At 42.3% G+C, this 18212-nt stretch overlaps 1 protein-coding gene across 12 annotated transcripts in view; it reads right to left on the bottom strand.

Annotated features, from left to right (window-relative positions):
* Positions 1–16068, bottom strand: part of tead3b (TEA domain family member 3 b) — a 33381-nt gene extending 17313 nt beyond the window's left edge. For 9 of the 12 annotated variants that reach the window (XM_030091805.1, XM_030091808.1, XM_030091810.1 and 6 more), the window contains exons 1-3: positions 15877–16068; positions 15345–15545; positions 865–1119 (exon numbers count right to left, since the gene is read on the bottom strand). In XM_030091805.1, the coding sequence (XP_029947665.1) occupies positions 865–988 (124 nt within the window). In that variant the 5' untranslated portion in view covers positions 989–1119; positions 15345–15545; positions 15877–16068. Of the gene's footprint in view, positions 1–864; positions 1120–14610; positions 14663–15344; positions 15546–15876 lie in introns of those variants that run through there. The other 3 variants (XM_030091806.1, XM_030091807.1, XM_030091816.1) reach the window with 3 other exon arrangements.
* Between the last annotated feature and the right edge of the window lie 2144 nt (positions 16069–18212).

The raw sequence follows: 18212 nt of genomic DNA, 5'->3' as shown, positions 1-18212 counted from the left end.
CGTAAATACCAGGCCTAATTAAAATAGGACTGTCTCAACACTTGGACCGGGAAAGTGAGATCAATACAATAAAAGTCAAGTGTGTTCAATTTCCTCCACCTGGACGTCAATGATTCTGCCGGACGGACTGCCAACACATCCATCTGGACTTTTCCAGGACGTTTGAGGATTCAACACCTGCACTTTAATGAACGCACCGCAGGATACAGCGTAACTGTTCTCAAACCATATGGACGTCTAAAACCTTACACAGAACGGCGTGCCGATGTGATGTTTTCCTTCCCGAGCCTCGCTTCCCGCTGTGCTAATTATCGTTCATTTAACCGAGAGATCCAGCATCAAACGCAACACTTCTCAAGGAACCGGCTCCGACCAGCCGCCTGCAGGTAGAACTCTCGCAGCGATACCGGTGTGGGGAGGAAGAGGCGAATGACGCTCGGAGATGCTTTAAAAAAAAAAAAAAAAAAAAAAAATGCACAGAGAGCAGGTTTTGCAACTGCGAGCCTCACGAGGGAAGAGAGGAGGTCGTAAAACAGTGGGTATAAAAATCTGACTGTGAAGAAAAACACTGAAGGGAGAAAAAAAAAAAAGTCAGGTGTAAATCAAGGGGAGAGGAGCCGAGCTGCTCTCAGGGCAGCAATAACCAGCTCCGAGAGGAGCGCTGGTGCGACTGGAAGAACCTGCCCCTGGGTCACAGCGCGGCAGGTACAGACTTGTTAAAGAGAGCTCTGTGCGGAAAGAAAACATTCACCTCTGTGTCGAAGAGGTGACAAGAGGGAGAGGAGCATTTTTGTTTTTCTCTCGGTCTGAGGAACGGACGGTTTTTCCTCGTTTTTTCCCGCCGACGTTCACCCTGCTACTCACCGTACATCTTGCCCTCGTCCGACAGAATGATCTTCCTCCTGCCGCAGGGGGGGTAGATGGCGAGGGCCTCCTGGAAGCTCTGCTCGATATCCGGGCTCCACACGCCCTCGGCGTCGCCGTCCATGGTCTTGTCCTCGTTGTCCCCGTCCAGCCCATCCTCTGGGCTACCGTTGGCGCTCCACTCGTTGGACGCAATGGTGGCGGCTCCCCCTGGGCCCGACCCCGAGCCCCAATGTCAAAGGATCCGGAGGAGATCTGTGGGATCAAGTCACAAAAAAGGGTTTTAGTTTCATTTTTAGTACTTGGAAAATGTTATTAATCATCATCGCTGTTGCTATACACACAAGCCTGGTATCATTAGCAACATTGTATTTTCTTATCATCCTGAAATGCTGTTACAACAATGAGACCAACAGATTTCTGCTCACGTTGATCCAAAGACTGGCTTTCTGAGTCGTAAACTTTGTATTTCTGACTCGCTTAATTGACGGCCTTCAGCCAGAATAAACCAGTTGGGTAAGTCAGGAAGTTCATAGCTGAGCAAGCATAGGTGTCTCTTTGCAAAGTTTGCCTTTATTGAAACTACACATGATGCTAACAGAATTTAAACAGCTCAAAGGGGCTGTAAAACCATCACACAATCAGAACTATGTATTTGATTTGCTCCAACATATAATTACGAGCTATAAATTGTCTTGATAACATATCATTTTTGGGATATTCGTGTGTGAAGGCAATCAGCCAAGAAAAAAAAAAAATCTTCTATATATGTGTGTGTGTGTGAGTTTGTGTGCTATGTGTCTGTGTGTGTTAGAGGAGTGTGTGTCTGGTATCCATTGTGTTGCACAGACAGGAAACAACTTTTCTTGCATTCGTTGGTCTACACTAATACATTTGGACTTGTGGTCTGAGAGACATGAGCGAACTTAGAGGAGAGTTCTGATGAAACTTCATGCGAGTTCACTGCATTAGTAGAATTATCCTCTTTCAAGTTATTTTCCTTTCTTAGAGATTTAGATCTGTAATCATATGCATTGCTGCAGGCGTTGAGGCGAGTGAGTTCATGCACCACAAATGAAGAGATTCATCGTTCGTCTATACGGCGCTGCTTTCTGTGACATTTTCTTTATTGCCACCATTAAATTAGCATGAATAAACAACGCAAACTGTAATTATTACTATAATTTCCTTGATTTTATGTCTCCAAAATGGCCAAATGAATTCAAGATATTCCATAAAATGAAGTTTAAAGAGCTCACTAATCAGCGCCGGCCTCAAAGAATTCTTGTGGTCTGGGAACTGTGTCCCGATGTGGTCGGCTCATGGCTGACTGCAGGCACACATCTTAAGTATTTTTCAAGCTGCCTCTTCAGCATTGTATTGTTTCTCGAAATGGAAGTGCATGAGGTAACCACGATCCTCCCAGGATGCTTGTGTTTCTGCTCTAGCATTTCTGCAGATACTGACCAAAAAAAGTAAAAACGCACAAACGAAATTAAAAAAAAAAAAAAAAAAAAAAAAAAAAAAAACCCTCACCAAAATTGAAAGTTCTTGTGGCAAATTAGAATGATCAAATTATATTGACATTAACAGTTTATATGACAAAATGTAAAAAGCATGGATCCTTTTCTCTTTTTGGTTTTTTATTATCGTCATAAGCCAAGATTTGTTCTTTTGTGAGGTTTAGTCGGGTCACAAAGTCAGAACAATAAGAGTCGAACTTCAATGACATAAAAATCAAAGTTTGTGTTTGTTACAGAAGTGAAAAGCTAAATAACACAAGTCTTATGTGGAATTTTTTTCATTTGGCCAATGCACTAATGCTGAGCTGTGAGCTACTTATATTAATTTAAATATACTGATATTCATAATTGCTTCTCACATAGGTTTTAATTGTGCAACACAGTTCTTTGCTATGAAATGATACTCAGTTTCAAACTCTAAAAACAAGAAGTTATCAGTGTGTAACATTTATTTAAATAATATTTTAAAGATAAAGTTGAGAGTTGGATTGAAATCCTGACCCATGAACTTTGAAAGATTGAGCCTTCAGAAGAAAAAGGAGAAAATTACTAAAACTCATGTTTTCGACACCTCCTCAGGCTCATAATGATGATTCATTATCGTATCATTACACCAAGTCTAAACATTTGATGTAGTCATTAAGAGAGTATTCAATTCTGTATCCCAAAGACAATAGAGTGAAAAGAGAAGAACCAGACAAAGAAAACATTCAGTGTTCTTCAGTCTTTCATGTGTTGCTTGGTCCTCAAACAAAATAAGCACCATCAGCTTCAATTGATTTTCCAGTGTCACTCAGGAGGGACACGTGGTCGAATTGATTAAAGGCTGACTAAGTTATAAGTACATGTCAAAGAAAAAAAAAAAAAAAAAAAGACACTTCGTTCGTCAGTTTCCAGCTTTTAAAAGTGATAGCATACAATGTGTCGAACTGACTGCATCTGAATATTTAGTCAGCGGTGGTGAACTCCTAAAACTTAACACTTCTGTCTCATCCTGAGGATTCCTAAAAATATCATTTTACCAAATCTGAGCCATCAACATATAGAATAGAATAGATAATAATTCATTAACCCCAGGGGAAAATTCCTGTAACCGAGTATCTTCATCAAAGAAAAACAGTAAAGTGAAATGAAAAGCAATTTCTTTTCATGAAAACTAAACTAGAGAAACAACAGATACCCTTCAGAACTAAACTGTCCTCTGGCAATATATAAAATGAGGATGTCCCTCAATCCTAAATGACACCAAATTTATTTCCACTGCCAACATGAAAACTTACAGGTTTAGTTTTTTTTTTTTAACCATAAAACTTCAAATTGAATTTCTACATTTTGAGTCAGGACTGCAAAAAACCCTTCAGAAAAAAGAAAACAACAAATAGATCTTGTTCTTGATTCCCCATGAATCTTATCCTGATGATTTCCATTGTGTTTTTACAATAAATCTTAACACTTTTATCCAGTCAGAAAAACATTTTTGACCTTAAAGTAACACAGTACACTAAAAACACTCATTTCAAAAGAAACTGTTTTATCAGTTCCATGATTTGCATTTGGATAAGTATTGCCTTTTAAAATTGAATTTTTATTTAAAAAATACAAAAGAGATTACATAATTCAGACTTGCATTAAAAAAATTCAGATAAAAAGAAAATATGAAGACAGTAAGTCTGTCAGATTGATGTGAAAAACAAGTATTTTCAGAGTGAATTGAGAAGCAATTTCTGTAAGAAAAGTACATTTCTGAAATAAACTGAAAAGCTGTTTAGTCTTTTGAAGATCTCTAAACCTATGGATATCTTATTTGATGTATTTTTCTCCAGTTTAACACAGCCCAAAACTGACCCACCTCGATAAGTTTTCATTTGTACCGTTAGATTCAAACCAGCTTGGAGCTTTGATGAAAACTGAAGTTCTGAACCCAGAAAGTTTCACTCCTTCAGAAAACATAGAAATAAACTCGTCACCACTGAACTGTCATCTTCAGTTGATTCTTCATCGTATCATCAACACTAATCTGATCAGTCAACAAGTTGTTTTCACCAAGACACCAAGTACATTCACAAACGTTTACTCCTCTTCCTTCTGATGAGTTTTTAGCATTTAGTGTCACGCAGTCGTTTTTACCGCTGCAGTTACACGACACCCACAAACTGGTAAAACGCAGAGCCGGAGGATTAGTGACGCTTCCCTCCCCGTCATCGTTTAACAGGAATTCTAAAAGATCAAAGGCGAGCAGTGCAGCGCCGCCGCACTATTCCCGCAGTGATATCTCACAACACGCAACGTGCAGCATTAAATCTCCGGACGTCACTGAACCCAAACGAGAGTTTGACAAATATCCACGAGTCGGGGGGCCGCTAATTTTAGCCCGGAGGGCACCGGTTATGGCGGACCCTTTGCTGCAGGGTCACGGTGTTAAAACTCAACACTGAAATGGAGCGCTCATCAGCAGCTCAAATGATCCAGCCCAGCCTCCGCAGATCATACGGCTGGATTGCTCCCAATGAGTGCAACTACAAACGACTGCAGTTAAATCACAGTCTGCGCTGCCGGCTCGAGTCCGCATCCAGATCGGCATCTCAGAGATGATCACACAAGGAGAAGTAACCCGAAACTCGAACTGATGAAGTCCGGACATGAGTAGTGAAATCTGGATTTTAAAACTGTTTTTTACGGTCGTTTATCATAAAAGGGGTTATACTGACAAAACTTTGTTTTCACATGTGTTTTGAACCATTAGAAAGCAAGTTCAGATCGGAGTCGTAAACGTGTTAAAAGAAAAAAAAACACTATTATAACATCTGCAGAGTCTGGATTTCATTCAGTGAAAGGCTCACAGTTCAACAATCGGTTGTTTATCATCCTGCACGACGAACAAGTGGCAAACCTTCACATTAGGAAGAGTCACACAAACAAAAGTGAGCTTTCATTTTGAAAAATAAAATTTAAATTAACGCAAAAGTAAACTGAATTGAAAGCTGTTATAGATTTACTGTGACACGAGATCTGTTCAGTATAGTTTTGCAACAGTTGTTTTCTTTTTCTAAAAAGAAGCAGAGACATCAACACTGAACCACGTCGGTCTCTGCATCTTGTACAACAGCGGACCGTTATGTGATCGGCTGTAAAAACGTCTTTCAAGCGTCAGAGAGTTTATGGTCAATGACTCGCGCAGGTGCTGTGGGGTAACAGCTCCAGCGAAGCCGGGGCAGTAATCAAAGGCTGATGGCACAGCGAGGGAGTCAGAGGAGGGAGGGAGGGAGGGAGGGAGAGGAGGGAGAGGAGGGAGAGGAGGCCCTATTGTTTATCTCCAATTATAGCAGAGAAAACACCGCAAACCTCCCCTGCACTGCGAGCTGCGAAGAGCAGCAAACAGCGCGCGGCGTCACAACAGATGGGACGACCTCGGCGGAGCTCCGAGTGCCCACAGGAGCGTGTTGGAGCGAGGTGCTGCAAAAAGAGAGGCTCTTCACCCGGAGAGGGGCCTGAATTCCAGACATGTCCTTATTAAGAAAGGGCTGCGAGTGCTCACTGTTTCTCCTCCTGCCTCCCTTGTGTCAACCCAACGCCCTCCTCCCTCCCTCCTCGACCTCCCCCCCCCTCAACCTCCACTGAGCGCTCTGAACGTCTCTACCCAAATAAGGACAGGAGACCAGGGGATGCGTGTATGGGAGGAGTGGGTGCTGGGCTGGTTGGTCGGAGAGCAAAGGGGAGGGTGTGTGTGTGTGTGTGTGTGTGTGTGCGTGTGTTGGAAGGGGTGTGCGTGGGGGAGGAGAGGGGCAGCGGGGGTGGGGGCGGCGGGGGTGTTGTCCAATTTAGGCGTCCACTTTGGAGTCTGGAAAACAGTGGGATTGTTCCAGCTGGAATGCAACATCAGCAGTGAACAGGCTCCCGCTTCGTGACGCTCGGGGCTCAGACTAGAGGGACGGCATTGTCAGCGCAGCGGCGTTTCGCTGCATCCTCGAGTGGAGTCACAGGATTCAAGTCAGGACAATAATCACCAAGCTCGGCGCAACAGTTTTGCGAACTAGTTTCAAAAAACTCGCAGGCAAATTCATTTGGGGGGGGGATTCAGCCGTGATTCATCGGCAGCAAGTCGCTCAGGGGAAAAGAAGCTGTAATTAACAGGCCGGTCGTATCAGAGGAGACGATACGGACTCATCACGGTGTCCCTCTGAGCCCATCCGGCTGAGAAACTTCCACGACGCAGCAATGAGTCAAAGAGCAAAATAATAGACAGATCGAGACACACGCACATGAACCGTGAGAGAAAAGTCACAAACAGCAAAACAAAACAAGAAACGAAACCCTGAGAGACGGACTGAAGGAGTGTCAAGTGAAGAGGTTTCATCTCCAGCCCAACAAGACTCCAGATGCGGCTTTCTGATCATGACAGTTTGCTGCTTTTGGATCGTAAAGTCATATTAAAAGAGGAGATTTAGGGTGGGTTTGTTTGAGTAACAATTAACTTAAAAATTAAGTTGCCATCCAAACTATTGAAGCGAGTTCATGCGCTGCAATGCTTCCCCCCCCCCCCGACCATCTGCTGCACGCGATGCTGAACGGGCCTAAGTGGCATCTTCACTGACAGCCGTGGTGTTTTTGGCCAGAATATCTGAGCAGACATGAGGCTGACAGCTTGACAGTTGTGTATGAGGCTGGCGAGTCTCGGTCGACCTCCAAACACACTGAGGCGGTTTGATGGTTTGACTCGAGTGGAAAAGCAGCGGAGATGAAAGACGTTTGAAAAGGACCAAACAGGATGTGACGGGAGTCAAAAGTGCAGTTTTACTGCAAGGTGATATCAATGCGTGCAATTGGGAGATTTCTGGACTCTTTAATAGGATCTCTGCAGGTTGCTGTATGATAAAACAACCGCTGCTTTATTCAGATACAGGCAATCAGACAAGTCCGTGACTGTGGACTTCATGAAATTCAGTCATCAGAAGCAAACAGAACTTTTCATCTCTGTGTCAGAAATAAGAAAAATGTTTAGTAGCTTCACTTGCAGGGCAAAATAAAGATGAATGCTAATGCACAGACAAGAAGAAAGTTGAAAAGAGCTTTAGGGGCATCACCTTGTCCTTCAGTAACCTGTGATTCTTTTCCAAATTAATCATTCTTTCTTTTTTCAAATAATGAAGAAATGCTGATGATCTATTGAGGGCATCAGGCTTTGTTTTCTCTCATGTTAACTGACAGGGTTATACATTTATTTCCTTATTTTACTACCCATCATTCATTTATTTTTTTAATAACAGTTATATTCATAGTGGTATCAGAACTGAAACATAAAAAAATAGAATGTATCGCAGTTTAAATGTCATTTTATTAAAATTTATAGTCCAAAAATTACTTTGTGATAATGAAAGTTTCACATTTCCTTGAGAAACTATCAGAACATTATATTTTATTGCATTTATCAAACTCTCTGATGCCTACAACAAGCACAACATGAATATTTATTTCAATAGCAATATGAAAAGTTTGTCTTCACAAAGTGACGCTTGTCTGCTTTATTTCTGTGCTGCAGCAACTGATTTCGCAATTCTTAATTCAAAAAATATTTTACTTCCTTTCTTGATTTCATTATGCTCAAACACAACACTGCAGAGATTTGCCTTCGGTAATCAAATCAGTCAACATGAAAGACAACCCTCTCATTTTCCCGTCATTGTTTGAAATATAAATAGATCAGTGACGGAAAAAAAAAAAATTAGTTGACTCAAAATCTGCTTGAAGCTCCCAACAAGCTTCATCCGAGGTCTTTTAGGCTGTTGCCAAATGAGCTGGTTTAATGACTATCTTGACTGAATTACACACTGCGCTCTCATTTAGCAGAAAAATCGAGGACACACCTCCTCTCCCGCTTTCTGGGAGTCAGGCCATGGGTCTCTGGGACCAACATGCTACAGAATTCCAATGTGCAACAGGAATGTAAATAACGCTGCGGAGCTATGCGCCTTGCACATTCATTGAAACAGCACCATTCATGCACCAGAATCTGTCTTCCCATGTTCTCCCGAACAGGAGCCATCACATTGCAGCCTGTTTTGTTCCCCAGCAATCAGCTTATCTCTACCCCGGCTTCATCCTACCAACCCACCGAGGTTTTTCCCCGTCTTCTCCCTTGACGGGACCGTGTGCGGTGAAATTCCTGTAATTCTACTGAGTCACTCTCAGGCTGCTGGGTCACATGGAGGAAAGCTGTCAATACACAGCCTGAACCAGGACACAGATCTCTTCACAAGCATTTGTTTAATGTGACACCGAGTGAAGGAAATCCCTTTTAAACACCGACAGGCAGAAGCATAAACCGACTCTCGCTGCTTCAGTAACTAACCGGCTAAAACACTAATTAGACAAAGGAAAAGTTGAGCAATTTTCATATCTAACCTTTGAACCCTCAGTTCATCTTCCACTGAGCATGAGGTCGTCTTGGTACCCTCAGATGGACCAAAGCAGATGGGTTTCCACTTAAAATTCAAAGACCGCAGAGAAGCGAGACCCTGACGGAAGATTACTCCGTCATGTCCGATTTTTATGGTCTAACAGCAACAACTCCTCTCCAGTTTAGCGGTGGGAAAAGAACATCCGGCTTACCAGCAGACGCTTAAGACCAAACAGGATGGATCATAGAAATACATTTTAGCAGAGACTAAACATCCCCCCCCATGAGAACCATGAGAGCCCACGGAGCAGCATTACCGCCACAAAGGCTCAGTATGTGTCCAGTAGGTTACTTTTAAGTTTTTATGCATCTGCGGTGCAACACTCGGAGAAACTTCCACTTTAATGGCGTCATTATGGTCTCGAACCGATGCATAAACAACCTTTTTGATGTAAGTCGTAAAAGAGGCCGAACCAGAAGGCGGCACAACAGTCGCGTCCGTGCGCTTTCCCGGGTCAGATCGGGCTGGATGTCGGAGCACAAATCATCCGTCTGCCGTTTAGCACAGCGGGAGTGCAAGCAGGAGCACCTGGTGCACAGGAGTGAAGCGCAAGAAGATACAAACACACACACATACACACACACGTCTGGTTTATAATGGTACTTAGTAGAAGCCTGTCTTTTTCCCGCACCTTGAACCAAACCAGCGCACCATAAAATAAGTGCTAATCCTCTCAGTTTAACTCTTTGTAGGAAACTTTGAATGCTACTTAAGTGAAAACATAAAAAGTAGAAGTTTAAAAATCTCACTGGACTTCGGTTACAGGGGTCTTTAATCCAGGGTATACAGTGTATGTGTTCACTGTAAACACTCAGCTATGTCTCAATTCTTCGTATATTTCACATATTCTCAAATCAGGTGAGCTGATTTAGGAGGAAAACCTGCATTCCTGAAACAAAAAGGCAAACAATGGTTGGGCGATTATGATAAGTGTAAAGCAGAAGCGTTTTCACTAATTCTAGAAATCTTACACAGAGAACACCGACAGCACAACTGTTTAATCCTGTATTATGTGCTTGTCTTCAAACTACTACTGCTAGTTTTGAAAGAATGTAAAGATTGGGATGGATTAAACTTTCCTCTTCAAGTAGAAACTTTCAACATCCTCAAGGTATGAAAGTGAAAAGAAGCTGTTTAAGGGATTTCTTTAATCTGTCAACTCTGTTCAACATTATCTCTTCAAACAGATTTCTGTTGCTTCTTCAATTTCCCTTTCACTCACAGCTGGTGGTTCCTGTTCAAGACTTTACAGCAACAGATATTTTTCTTTTGGTCTCAATCTCTCTTCTCTTTTCTGTCCGGCTCCATTGTTTCTGACAAAAATCTTATTTTGTACATCCAGTAAATCCGTAATGTCTGTAAATACAAACTGAAATGAAATTCAGCTTAAAGGGCCGGTCCACTGCACAATAAAAATGATCTGAATCAAGAAAAGGCACAGATGCATGTGCATTTTTTCAATTCATCTAAAATTTTTGAATTTTGTAAAAAAAAAAAAAAACCAACAAAAGATAAAAGATGTTGGTTTGAATTGTGTCTGCAGCACGACCCCAACATCACTGGAGAGATGATTCAAGGCGTCCCAAAAGAGAGGTCGCATCTCAGTGAAATTAAAATTCCTCACTTACATTCACTCATCTCAAATTACTGAAGTTACAGTTCAGGTTTAACAGAGAACGTGAATTTTCAGAAGGTAAACTAGCAATGAAGCAAAAAATGAACATTTCCCAAAATACTGTGCAGGACTACTTAGTTGATGAACTCTTCTCTTCAGTATATGAGCAAAGAATAGAGTTGTCTCTCCAAGTAAAAAGAATTTATACTGAATAATTTTCGTCACTTGGGGAAATTCAGTGATAAATTACACAACGATAAAGAATGAAATCCTCCACGGCTCGATGCTCCTCATCACAGTGACTCGGTTGTATTTGACGCAGATTGTTAACAGACACTGTTTAAATCTATCTCCTTCAAGCCCTGTGGGGTTTGCTTGTTTCTATACGGCACCAAACAGTCCAAATGTATGGCCCTCCATCTGTTCACAACCCAGCACACTACAAGATCTGTTCCTGTTTGTAAAAAATACTGCCTTTGTTTAGGTGCTGTAAGCCCTGGGACACTTGTTGGCAGAGAACGGGCCCCCGCTGGCAGCCGAAAGCCCCCCTGCTCAGCCGGGAGTTAAACACGCCTCGGCCAGACTCGGAGTTCGTACACAGTGACAAATCGCAGCCCCAAAACTCCTCCACGTGAGAACTGCGCTTCTTGCTGAAGGTTGAAGGGCGCGCACAGATGTCGAGTCAGAGCTGGCTGTCTCAGTGAGACCCCTCCACACACACACACACACACAGACGCGCACACACGCACACACTTGACAGGGGAAACAACAGGTCTTGGCGGCAGAAGGAGCAGCTGCTCTCTAAGGTCAGATTACAGATAAAGAAAACATTTTAGGTTCAGGGCCAGGAAAGCTGCTCTGTGACGAGAGCGAGGAGCACTGCCTCATTGCTGCGGACGCAGACACACATTTACAGCAAATGTCAGGCTGCGACGCCGCCGCTGCTTCGTTCAGGGGATAAATCTAAGGTGATGAGCTGGCAGGAAAGCCGGACCGTCTGCAGGGTATTTACTGCCGACACCGCCGATTTCCTCAGACTCATGACAGCACGAGCCCCATCTCCCAAAAAATAAAAAAAAAATGTCAGCGTTGCCACCCTCTCCTTCTTCTTCTTCTTCCTTCTGTGTCTGTGTTTGGCCCTAATAAATTCTCTCCAGCTCCTCCAATAACTTCCTCCTACTTCCTATCTGGCACGGCGCTCAGGAAACAATCAGAGCTGAGAGTGAGAGGAGGGCCGGACAGCCAGCAGCTCACACGGCAAGAGAGAAAGAGAGAGAGAGAACGCCAGGCCAACACATGAACACACTCACGCCATATGCACCCCAAGTCAAACATTTACAGTTTGATACCAGCTGCATGCCCAAGAAAAACAATAGCGCTCGGAATAATGTCTCACAGGCAAGAATCAACATCCAGCTTCCTCGTGAAAATGGACCGAAGAAGGTCAAACGTGCGTTCCTCAAATATTTACACCCAAAAAAAAATCAAGACAAGCGACTCTTATTTATTGCATTCTTCTAAATAAATGGTTACATTGTGGAAACGGGCGATCCCGCCGTGAGGTTAGAGAGGAAGAGTGTCTTTCAGAAAGAGTCGACCAGGGATTGGAGCAGATGAGTATCGCACACGGGGACGGAGGCACAGCATGAACACAACATAAGGCCCGATTCATTCATTCATTGCTCTATTTTCAACAGTGGACGCTGCTGGCTACGTGATCTACTTTGAAATGTCACACTTTCACGGAATTAAGCCTTAATCCAGCCGAGGAAGGAAAGACTGACACAAAGTGGGATAAGAGTGCCAGAGCACTTTTTTTTTTTTTTTTTTACAGCCTGAATCAGCATTTTAATCGGAAATTTTCCAGGGAACGTAGCGGAGAAGCCATTCTAGCCTGAATTGGTCATTTTGTGGTGGGGAGAGCGGTTTGAAGCCATAATCTGCGAAACCTTTAAGACATGCATAACTTTGCAGCAGAATGCGCCAGCCAATAAATCATCTAACCGTACAAATCGCAGCGCGAGACATTGAAAGCAGAAATGGCTTTGATCGGGTTCGTACACAAGATACTTTCAACCAGGAAAAAAACTGCAATAAGTCAGAAAATGCAGACTCGGAGATTAAACTGGTTCCACTGGTGCATTTTCGATGTACACGCAAAAACCCCGAAGATCCTCAAAATGAGTTGGACACCTGTGTTGTTTTATATTACCGGCAACCAAATTGAATAACTGAGGAAGGAGATCATCTCCCCCCCCCCCCCCCCCCCCCAACCCCAAAACTCTGAGAGCAGCGGGATTAAAGGAGTTTCACATGAGTGCCCTTGGGTCACTGGAGCTCCAATGCGGCACACAGGCCACACACACACACACACACACACACGCACATGCATGTATGAAGCTGCAGACAGGCCCAGAGAAGGGGGACAAGCTGCCCGTTATCTGTCCCAGAGTCTGCAGAAACCCTCACAGAAGCTCCCATTCTGAGCTCCTCGTCTTTGGAGGACATTTATGTGGAACATCACTCCCAACAGTTGGTCGCCAGAGAAAGAACAACTAAAACGTTTAGCGACTTGGGGACAGCTGACACAAAGAGAACACTGTTCTGAGGCCACTCCCAGACTCCTCCTCTGAGTGGTCCGAACAGGAGGCCAGCGAGCTTATCTGCTCAAACCTCACGGTTTGGAGGGTATGTAAACATGCGCAGTGCATTAAAGTGAATACAATGTTGATAAGTTGAGGAGAGAGCTGTGTTTCAAATGCGTAATTTGTCACTTCATGGTTGTATACTGCACTTCTACATTTACATTTCCACCACCTAATGTGATGTCCGTCAACAACACGACTCCAGGCAGCAGGCTTTTCTCCAGCGCCGACTGCACCGTTCCTGAGCGCATCTGGCTTGACAGCGGTGTAGGTGCGCACCATTTGGACCAGCACTTCTGGAGACGGTGTTAAGAAGCCACCTATGTCTGCACAAATGGGCAAATGAGCTCATGAGCTCATTAGCTGGTCTTCTGTGGGTTTAGCACAAACGAGTGAAGCCGCCGCTGACAAACGGTCAACAGACCTGCATCCAAAGTAAACACCCGACTGGACGGCGCACGCAGACGATGCACTTCAGTGCTGGAATGAGCTGAAAACCAGAGATCGTTTGAAATACCTTAAAAGTGTGTCTACAGAAAACAAAAAGAAAACAGACACTTTATGGGGATAAAACTAATCCAAGCGTTCCAAGTTGCTATGCTTTATCTTAGCATCATCTCTGCAGAGCACTGACTGCGAAACTTTAAACAACAAAATGCATTTTACATTGAGCGGTCTGACGCACTCATGCTGCATAAAAACAATGAAGGGGAATCTTGTCGAAGCAGCAGAAAGCTTAATCCTTTCCAGATTTACCCATCAGCATTGAAATCTATTATTAGGCATCTTGGCGTGTCTCGTTTACCAAGGGCACATTGTTTGGTTGCTCTGGTGGGTTGTTTCATTTCAGAACATCATTTCCACATGTTAATAGAAAGTGCTTTACCAAGAGGCCCGAGCGGTACATTCTGCCTCTCAACTGTGACCCCAAATGACCAAAAGGGACTTCATAAAAACAAAGATGCGAGGCCAACGTTATGTGATCGTCCTCTTTATCAGAGTTACGCAAAAAACATGGTGGCCCAAAGAGAAGGAGCGGTGAAGCCAATATGTTTGGAAATTCACGGCTAAAGTGTAAAAACTGTGTTGCTTGCAGAGGTAGATTTCCTCACAGGCTTAAAGAAAAAGTTTAAGAAATACAATAAGGATTTGAAGTCATTGCATTAAAAAAAGCATCCAGTAAAAGACGGGTTAGTCTGCTTCCTCTGACCAACTTGACAGACTGCATTCTGCTGTTCAGTCAAACCTGTTGACTGTCAGTGATTTAGCTCCGCAGCTCATATGACTGCACAGATTTACGGTGAAGGAGGTGCTAACATGCACTTTTTTCCCCCCCCTCTTACTTTTTTATAATTGGCTGCAACATGTGGGCCCTCTTTTGTCCCCTCTTTTCCACCAGGCTCTGGGCTGTATAGCCAGACACAGGCTGAGAGCAGGTGGAGGCTGAAGTGGCACTTTTATAATTAAACAATTAGCCCTCAGCATATCCATGCATCTCAGATCCTCACCTATGAATTATGCACTTAGTGGGACTTTGCAAAGTATCATCACGTGTCCTGTCTGCTGGCATGGAAGGAAGAAAAACACAGGCAGAATATAAAAAGCATACAGAATATGTAAATAACAGGATAACACTGAGTGAGGTTGAAAGTATCCTGATACTGGTGTGCAAAGACAGATTTGTTGATGTAGTTAGTGCAGCATCCCCATCAGCAATCATTTCTTTCAAACCAACCAGAGCAGCTTGTTTTTATTGTAAAAAAGCACTTTATGCTTGCATAAAAAAGTGCAGCATAACTTAGAATCGACTGCTTGTCCTAATCAGTCCAAACTATGGCGAGCTGTAAATAAACAGCAGCTGTGTTCTTGTTAGTTTTCAGAAATGCAGCATCAAGGTGGAAAAAACATTTGCATTTTGTCGGAAAACTTTTTAGCCTGAGGTAATTCTGTTGAGATGAATTTAAATCGAAAACCTGTTTTGTGTATTTTGTCAAATTCTGTATTTCCTGTTGTGTGAAAGGACTGAAAATGTAATAAAAAAATAAAAATATGTCAAATATTATTTTAGTATTCTTGGTTTATTTGTTTTAAATTAAAAGAAAACAAAAAACGTCCTTGAATGTGAAAGTAAAAAGTGTGATAAATAATGTTCATCAATTTTAAAACTACATGGAGGCAGTTCATTCGGTTTTTTTTAATTCTTTACTGAAGAGGAGGTTCACTAAAAGAGAATGTATCCTACCTTTGAGGATGCAGAGGTCCAAACCAGACTGAAGTTGTGTATTCCTCCAAATCCTTTTTTTTTTTTTTCCTTTCTTTCTTTCTTTCTCTCCGTGTGTGTGTGTGCGTGTGTGCGTGTGAGCGTGTGTGCGTGCAGCTTTTTGCTGTTTGCTCTCTTCTTGGAGGCGCAGAACTGGAAAGAAGCGTCGGATCCAGGTACGAACTGTGCGAGACACAAAGACACAAACATGACTGCCCGACACCGGCCGCCGTCCCGTCCTCTCCTGTCACAAAGAGCGGCTTTTCCCTCGTTCTCAACCCCGCTGCCGGTGGAAACCGAGCCTGTCAGAGAAAATCCCTGCACGCTGGCAAAGTGGCGCACAATAGAGGATCAATCTGCAAATGTTTTCCTCCCTCCCGGCGCGGGGAGCTCCGCGGAAAAATGTAAAAAATGACAATGATCTGAAAACTTCACCGAGACGAGCGGCATGAGAAAACTCCCCAAGAAAAGCGGCTCCTAAAGCAGAAAGAGGGAACATTTGTGGAGCGCTTACCTTTTTTTTTTCTTTTTTTTTTTTTAATTCTGCCAATTCACCCCTTTTCCGTCCCGGTGAGAGCCACCCGGGCAATTTGGTAACTTTGTTATAATTTGGCGCCTCGTTGTTTTCCGTAATATTTCTCAGAGGTTTGACAGTATAAGTGGAATGTTAAGTATGACTTTGGTATGAAATCAACGCACTACACTGGAAAATGAAGGGGGAGGGAAAAAAAAAAGGAGTTTCAAGGAGGAGCCACAGGCGCGCGTCAATCAACAGGCTTTGGGGGGGCAGTGACTTCAGGGCAGGCCCCGCCCCCAAATCTGTGAAAACACACACACACGTATACACACACCACACACACAACCAGTCAGACCGACTTTACGCACTTGAATCCTTGACAAAGTCTACAAATATGCACAAGGAACGCACAACGTTTAGCCTCCAAATATAATATTTAAGACATGAATAAAACGTCTTTATTTTAATTTATTTTATATTTAAATAAGGGGTGGTCTACTTTAATCACGATGAGGTCCACAGTAATCTCATCCTCTCTGCCAGGGGGCCAAAGAGGGATGTTGAGCAAAGAAAATCAAGTTTATTGAATCAAATAGCAGGAATATGATCATTTCTATGTTAGAATACTTGTGGTTGTATGCAGAATGCATAACGACTGCTTTCCTTGCTTTGTAATTATTAGAAATTCTCTCAAGGGCAGCAAAAAATCCATTTTGGTCCCATGCTCTACTTTACATGCTTTCCCATTTTCACTCTTTGTGTGCTCCCCTGTAAAAACCAAGAGAGAAAGTTTGATAATCTCAATGAAAAACGTACTCGTACTTTATTTTAAGTACTGTAGCAATGAATGTTTAGCATGCAAAAGTAAGGTTTGACTGCCAGATTTTATAAAGAAATTTATTTAAACATCTATAAAATATGAAGACTATTATTCAGAATTAGCACATCATGCGTGATCAAATGAGGTAACTATTTAATTAAATAATGGTGGTGTCCACATACACGCGGACTAATGTAAAGTTAACTCTCCTGATGCAGAGAGAAATATCAACAAAAATGTTCTCTGAAACTCAGAAAAACCTAAAAATGATCAACCAAGCTGTCAAAACTGGAGATTCAGCCAATAATGTTGTATATGGATAAGCAAATTAAAAACATTTATGAACATTTATGGAGCTGCAATCAGCTTTCAAGAACATAAATGGATCAGGTGGTGAATTCAGGTAGCTCATTAAAAGAGAAACTGCATATTTTCGAGTCCAAACTTGATTTGATTTTAATCCAACCCACAATGATCATAAACATGTGACAGGAAGGCTAAAGTTTTTTGTTTTTTTTTAACTAAATCATGTTTTCATAAACATCTCATCATCTGACATTGTGAACACTGAGCATTGAACCTGTCACGAAGTACAAACAGAGAAAACACTGAAAATCAGCCTTGGATGAAGAAAAACGAATTCTAGTCATCCAGAAAAAAAAAAAAAAACCTTTTTCACAACCGAACAGAGAACAAGTAAATCTTAAAATCCTCCATTGTCATGAAGATAAATGACTCTCTGAAGTTTGCATGCATTTGCGCTGTGGTTTTAAACCAGTAAACAGCTGCTACACAGTATACGTTTAAATATTTCAGGGTCATTATTTTCCCTCTCATTGTCTTCCCATGCACAGAAACTGGAGCCACATGTTGATGTTTCTCCTTCCCACATTTTTTCTCCCTGAAATTAGATCATGTATTACAAAATATCTTTTTGTTATTATGAATCTGCTCTCACTCCAAATTGGTTTATGTGAATTTTGTAACCAGCGATTCTCCCGCAATGTTTTTCATGTCTTTTCCATCCAACACATCTGAACTTTATGAGTGTTTTCTGTTCTGAAAACTTCATTACCACCGGGTCATTGTAATCAGGTGTGCAGGAGCAGGATTGTGCAGCACTGCCGTAGGAGAGCAAAGTCAACTGACATTATGCTGTTGCATATTCAGACTAGAGTTATGCGGCCTAGATTATTTAGCCTCTTTGTATGCACAGCCATAAATTATTTTCGTAGTTATAAACACTGCACTGGTATTCATCTTACAATTGAATGCCATATATTGATCGTAAACAGATATACTCTCCAAATTCCCATTCATTTCTTGCTGTTTTATTTGCTTTAATGGCTTTGAGTGAGATTGGGAAAAAATCCTCTTTGACAGTTTCTTTTTATGTTTTACTTTTGTATTTTAATTCTCCATTATCTAGTCTATTTTCTAACATCACTTTTTTGTTATTATTATGGTTTGTTTTCTGTACTTTTCACTTGAGCTTCATTAAAATTTATCTTAT

The sequence above is a fragment of the Salarias fasciatus genome, chromosome 5, assembly GCF_902148845.1.
Source record: "Salarias fasciatus chromosome 5, fSalaFa1.1, whole genome shotgun sequence".
In the NCBI taxonomy this organism is placed as follows: Eukaryota; Metazoa; Chordata; class Actinopteri; order Blenniiformes; family Blenniidae; genus Salarias; species Salarias fasciatus.
Note: the sequence above shows the minus strand (reverse complement) of the source record. Positions and strands in the feature narration are given on the sequence as shown.